This window comes from Rhagoletis zephyria, unplaced genomic scaffold (genome assembly GCF_001687245.7).
Source record: "Rhagoletis zephyria isolate East Lansing unplaced genomic scaffold, Rhagoletis_zephyria_1.1 Rzeph_scaffold_07213, whole genome shotgun sequence".
Taxonomy (NCBI): domain Eukaryota; kingdom Metazoa; phylum Arthropoda; class Insecta; order Diptera; family Tephritidae; genus Rhagoletis; species Rhagoletis zephyria.
In genome coordinates, this window is record NW_016164296.1 from 13468 (window position 1) to 20241 (window position 6774).

At 46.0% G+C, this 6774-nt stretch overlaps 1 protein-coding gene across 1 annotated transcript; it reads right to left on the minus strand.

Moving 5' to 3' along the window:
* Positions 1 to 345: 345 nt before the first annotated feature.
* Positions 346 to 4496, minus strand: LOC108373992 (uncharacterized). Its single transcript, XM_017629938.1, has one exon. The coding sequence runs from the start codon at positions 3549 to 3551 to the stop codon at positions 972 to 974; it is 2580 nt and encodes an 859-aa protein (XP_017485427.1). The 5' UTR covers positions 3552 to 4496; the 3' UTR covers positions 346 to 971.
* Positions 4497 to 6774: the final 2278 nt, after the last annotated feature.

The following is a 6774-nucleotide window of genomic DNA, read 5'->3' on the forward strand; positions in this document are numbered from 1 at the left end:
CTTTCTTATTTGCAAAAAAATGAAAAGAAAAAAGAAACTCCTCAAACTCCTCTCACTTTTTTCTTCTCGCACCTACCAATAAACACACAAGCCTTCTCGTCAATGTAGCCTACTTAGGGCCGTTTTCTGAAGTAACCTCTAACTTTAAAGCTCACTTTATATTTAAAGGTTGGATTAAAAATAAAGCTATGTCTAAAGTTAAGCATTTCTATTATCGGTTTTTGACGTATGTATAAAACCGATAATAGAAATGCTTAACTTTAGACATAGCTTTATTTTTAATCCAACCTTTAAATATAAAGTGAGCTTTAAAGTTAGAGGTTACTTCAGAAAACGGCCCTTAAGCAATTAAGCACATAATAAATTCTACAAATTCAGCAATTCAGCAGCTGCGCGCGCAACAGCTTAAACGCCCACTACCAAAGTGAGTGGATACTTAATAGATTTCTATATCTAATTACAGCTAACGTTCTTAGGTAGATTTTAAAAGCACAAAATATATTGTGAATAATGAATACTGACTGGTTGCTCAGTTGCTTGCTTTTGGTTGCTCTGGGTTTGCTAAAACGCGCTTACCGCTTTCGAAAAAACTGCGCTCGTTGCATGGACGTTGGCAAACACGTTGACTGCGATGACGATGGCGACAACGACGACGACAACGACAACGACAATGACAATTACTCAGTATATTGACGGGCGGTGGTGACTGGCTTGTCACCCACTAGTGTGTCTGTGTGTGTGTGTGTGTGTGTTGGCTGCTGTAGCACTCGTCTTACTGCTTTGACAGCTACCGGCCGCATATGGACTGCACGTTCGGTCTTTCAGAAAGACCGCTATGTGCCTCAACAACAGCTAACCTGGCCGACTGATCGACTAGCTGTCGACTCTGCCTGTCTGCGATACTGTGCGGCGAGCCTGTTTGCATATATCTCTTTCTCTATGCCACTGTAAGGCATGTGTTGCGTGCCCCCTCACACGGCTGCTGGCTCCACGTCAGCGTCCTTGCCCTGTGCGCATGATTGCGCCGCTGCACAGCCTAAATTTTTCGAACTCTGAAAGAAGATCTTGAAGAGACTACGCTTGGGCGCAAATTTGCCATTCGCCGCTGGCAGCGCTTCTGTGATGCGCGCGGTGCCATTCGGCGAATTGCCATTGCCATTACCGGTGAATATGAGCGTCGTTTTGATGGGGGGCGTTGCAGCATCGTAGCTTTTTGTTACACTAACCGTTGTAGCTTCTATCGCTTTGGCTGTCTGCGTTTGTGTTTGTGTGTGCTCCTTGACTAGAGGTGCGCTAAAGTTGATGATCGTGCTGCAGCTGCTATTCGGTCGCAAGCCGTGTATGCGCGCGGGGCTGCTGTGTCTATTTGTTGCCGGTAGCGGTGGTCCGACTGTGCTGCTGAGCGAATTTTGCGGCGTTAGGAACTTGCATGAGTTGAGTGAGTATGTTGATGCTTTGCTGATGTTGCGTCGTATGTTGGCGCCGCAGCGTGTGCCAGCGCAGTGACGATTGAGGAAGCCGCTACCGCGTCCGCCTGAGCTGCTTTGACGTTGGAGCGTGCGTTCACGCGTGCGTGATTCTAGGCCGAATAGCCGCTTTACGCCACGCCGCACGCGTTTGTTGCGGTAGGCAAATATGAAGGGTGAGGTGAGATTTCCCAGCAGCAGCATGAAGATGGCCAGTTGCGTGGAATGTTCGAAATTGGCGCTGGGTAGGCGGCTCTGCAGTAACACCAAGCACCCGTAGGGGAGGTAGGAGACCATGAACATGATGACCACTAGAATGCTGATGCGTACCGTGCGCGATTCTTCGCGATACTTGAAGAGCGATGAGGCATTCGAGAGTCGATGACGCAGCGTGGACATGTAGCTAAGCGCTTTCGGTGAGCTGTTTGGCAAGCAGGGAATTTGTAGCACATGCGAGTGATGACGGTTGGCGCTTTGTGGCGCAAACTGTTGGTGGCGTACGGTGGGTGCGTGATGCGCATGCAGTTGCTGGTGGCCCAGCAGGTGTGGCGAGCAGTTCGACTCCAGCGGGTCTTGTGTGTACTTGTGCAAGTTGGGTGAAGAGTGCACTTGACGCACGCCCTGCAGGCCATGCGATTCGTGCAGATCTTGAGAAGATGTGCCCAGCAGCGGCAGCTGACGCGCCGAGTAGTTGCGCTTGATTTCGCCACTGGCTGTCTGCAATGTCAGCAGGATGTTCTGATTGCGGTCAGCATAGTTGGGTTGTTGCGTTAGTGACGCCAATGGCTCGGTGTTGTATTCGCCCGACTCCAACTGTGCCGCTTCATCGGACAGCCCGTCATCGGAGATCGTCGGTAGCAGCACCTTGGCAGCAGAGTCGCGACGCGTGCACACAGGTGAACTTTTGCGTTGATCGATCTGCATCTGTAGGCCGCCACGCTCGCATGCGCTGCCGCCGCCATTCGACGAAGCCGACGAAACGGAGTTGCGATGCGCGCACATATTCGCATACTGAAGCGATGAGCTTTGTTGGTGGTGTGTGAGGTTGAGCGCGCTCTGCAGCAGCGGCGATGAGCCGTTCTGGCGCATGCGCAGCCCATTTTCACGTGCCTCGCTGAATATGCGCCAGTACATGCCACAAACGAAACCAAAAGGCAGCAGGATGATGATTATAAAATAGACGCAGGCGAAGCTGATGCCGAAAATGCCGTTCGCTGAAGAGATGCTTAACTCACTGATGCCCGGTTGTCCCTCATGCACCACTGTGCGCGAAGTGAAGTCTATTTCGCGGAAGGCGGAGAGCGCGCCAAACAGTAAACCTACGATCCAGGTGAGCGCGATAAAGATCCATGTCTTCAGACTGGAAATGCGCGTATGATAGCGCAGCGGATCGGTGACAGCACACCAGGTGTCGCCGACTACCAGCAACACGCCAAGCGCACCTAAAGCGGCCGCCATATCGATGGACCAGCAGCGGATGTGTGGACGCGGCATCAGTGCAGCCATGACCGCATCGGGTCGCGCTGAAGTAACAGCCTCGGCGTGATGGTTCTCCTCCTCGATCTCGGTGATCACAATAGTATCGGTGCCTTCATCGATTGTCAGCTCCTGACAATAAGTGGAATTGCACTTGTATATCGTCTCAATTGTGCGCGCCTCCTGTTCGCCATCGCTGCGCATGCTTGTCAAATTGCGGCGCACAATCACTCCCTCCTGCTCCACCAGCCTGCCATTGTGTTTGATGGTCATCTGACGATTGCCCGGCTTGGCGAGTATTTCGATGCGATCGTCGCTAGACGCTGCAGCGAGCGAAAGGCTAGCAGACAATGATGCTGCCGCAGCTGTGGCAGAGTTGGCCGATGAGTTGGCGACATCTTCCTCCTCTGTAGCGTTGCGCGTTGCTTGACTGAGAAATAGAGTTGGCGCAAGTATGAGGCAACCGATCAGATTGATGACTAGCAAATTGATGGTGAAGCGATTGGCGGTGGTGCGCAAGCCGGGTGTGACCCAGAAAGCGCCCAAAGCCAGCAGATTGATGACAAACGAGACGAGCAGTAGGGCGAGTATTAGGAAATCTATGGCCATTATTCGTTAAAGTGGCGGGTGTGGGAAATTTGCATGTGATGGTTAGTGGTGTTGTTGTTGTTGTTGTTGTTGTTGTTGTTGGTGCTATTACAATTGTACCCAGCTACTTGCGTGGAGTAAGATAGACCTGGGTTTGTACGAATTTCCTTAGTTGCTGGTGTTGTTTTTGTTTCTTTTGTTGCTGATGCTTCAATGATGTAATCGTTTTGTGCGGAAGTAGTTTTCGCGGCATTGGAGCAAATGCAAACTCGAATGAAAAAAACACAGCTAACAAACACACAAAAACAAAGTTTATTATTTTTTTTTTTGCGAGAAGGGTTGCGCGCTTAGTAACACTTTTTTGTTAGTTTGTTTTCTATTGATTTTTTTTTGTTTTAACGTTTTCAATGTTCAATACTTAGTTAACTTTTGTGTGCCGTTTTGTTTGAGGCGAAGGGGTGTGGCGATAGCGCACATCACGATCAGCATGCTAATGCGACAAGTTATCTGGCGTTTGTTGTTGCTGTTAAATGTTGTTAGCGCTCTATGTTCTCGCTGTCAGTTTAATAGTTTTTTTTACTTTTTTCGTGCGATTTTTTCACTTTTGCAAATTTTCACGCTTCGCCGCTCCCGCTGAATAGTCTTACCTGTGCGCTGTCTCGCGATCTATTTGGCTAGCGTGTTTGGGGCGCGTCGTACGTTTGTTCTAATTCACTTTCTTTGCCTATTTTATGACGGAAAGTTTTCGCGCCGTCAATTGCACTTAGTGTGGCTGCTTTTCGCTTAGTCACTCTGCCACTGACTGGCCAACGACAAGAAAGTTAGTAGTATTGAGAAATGGTTGTTCTTTGTCTTGTGGCCGACTGCTGATTCGTGTGGCTGACACACTTTTTTACACTTTTTCAGTACTTGAGCCACTGGAATATTTCCTTTTAGTATCATTGGCTTGAATGTTTTCTTTCAGAGTTTTTCGGCATTTTTTCGAAGATTGACTTTTTTTTTCAAATCTTTTTTTTGAAATTTTTTTTTATCGAAATCTTTTTTTTTCACAATGTTCTCGAAATTCTAAGTTTGAAATTTGTTGCTCAAATCTTTTTCAAACTTAGTTTAAATTTTTTGTTTCATTAAACTCATTAAAGCACACAATGAACATTTGCTTAAGTGCTTCGTCCAGCATTCGAGTCTCTTCTTTGGCTGCTTTGGCTTTTGTGTGCAATTATTATTTTTTCAATACTTCTTTTTTCACTCAATAACCAATCACTTAACCCCCTTCTGCTGCTTGCCGCCTTAAGGGGATTTTGTTTATTTGTTAATAATTGTTTCTTTTTCAACTTTTCGATTTCTGGTTTTCAAATTTATGCACACAATTCAAAAGCGCGCTGCTGTGTTCTTCGTTATTCAAGTTTTGTTTTTTCTTGCGCTTTTTGTTAGTCGACTGACTCAACTTAACACAGGCCGCGAAATTTTTGAGTTTTTTTTCACTTTTTTTCTTTTGCCACACAAATCAAACTGTTTGCTTCACAATTCCAGTTGGCTGTTCGTTGGCTTTTGTTTTAAGCAAACACATATATTTGTGCGCGCCAACTGCCTAGCTTGCATACAAAATTTTATTTTATTTTGTATTTTTCAATTGCTATGCTGCTACTTTGAGACACTCAATTGCAAATAATTTTTAAAATTTCAAGCACTTTTGTTTTGATATTTCGAACGGACACTGCTAAAGCGCGTACAGTTTATTCAGCATCCAAATTTTTTAAAAAAATTTTCATTTAATTATATTTTTAATTTTGCTTAGTATCTGCGTGTAAGCGTCTGTATCGCGTTGGATCGTGCGTTTTTCTCGAAATCTTCTTTTACCGATTTTCAACTTCAACGATCTTCACTCCCAAACGTTTCAAGCAAAACTGTAGAGCGTCGCTGGGCTCTGGCCAAGTAATATATCCAATGTGTGTGCTGGATGAGGTGTTGCGATCGCGGCATTGTCGTTGTGCTCGCGTTTCGCGCGAATGCCCCAACGAGCAAGAAACAGCTGAGCGCTCGAGTGGGTGGCTGGCTGACTGGTTGGCTGGCTGGTTAGTACTGTAGCGCGCACACAATACAATAGCGTTCGGTGCAATTGTTAATGCCCTGCATACGCGTAATTGAACAATTGACAGCAAATGTGTGAGCTTGCGGCGCGTAAACACTCTCGATCTCTCGTTTGGTGGTACTTATGAGCGCGAAATTATCTACGCTGAGCGCGTTGAGTGAATTGAGTGCGCGCTTTTTCTGCTATTTATCGCGCGTACTCACTCTTCCTTTAAACAAAAAAAAAAAAACTAGCGCTCTTCTCAGCACTCACGCGCTTCACTTCTTTACGCTACACTTCACTTGTTCTGGATCTGCACTTGTTCGGCCACCAAAAAGTACACAAAGTCTAGTCTTGCTTATTGAAAATTCCCACGATAAGTGGGATGAGCTGACGCACTGATTTTTTTTTAATGATTTGCTAAAGCAGCGGTGCGCTGCTGAGTAATGGTGTGCCGCGCGCGGTAGTCTACTCGTAAATCGCCAAGTCACGCTGTGCTCTGCGCTGTATCGCCGTGGTTTCCACTTTGTGCGCTCGTTGTTTATCTAGCTGCTCTCGAGATATCCACACTAGGCGTTCGTCTTTGTATGCTGCGTTGACTGACTACTGCTTCCTCTACATACATATGAATGCAGATATGTCGTGTATCTTTATTTGTTCTGCTGTATCTTTAATTGAATGCTGGCGGCATTTTTATCGCATATTTTTGTACTTTGATACTCTGAATTTTTTTTCGCTACTTTGCTTTGCTGTTAATTTTTTTTTATGAGTTGATTAATTGAATAGTTTTTCTTTTTGGTTGGCCGCGCGCTATCACCGTTTTGCTTTTGATGTGTCGCGCGCGCGATCGCTTACAATTTACATATGTATGTACGCGCTGATCATGCGTTTTTGACGTGTTCTCATACATATAGCTGGACGCAGCGCGCTTGGGTGCGGCGTTGTTCAGCGGCTTCTTTGCTTTTTTTTTTTTAAATGTAGCCTTATTGTTTCTCTTTACTTTGCTCGGCTTTAGAATGCTGCAATGCTGCTTCCTGGGTTTGGTTCGTCGGCGATTCTTTTAAAAATAGCTTATTGAGATGCCGTTCGGGGGTTTTGTGTCAAATGAGTTTTGTCTTCAAATTTGTTGAAATTGGATTTGTACTTTTTTAAAAGGGACTTCTGGCGCACCTAATT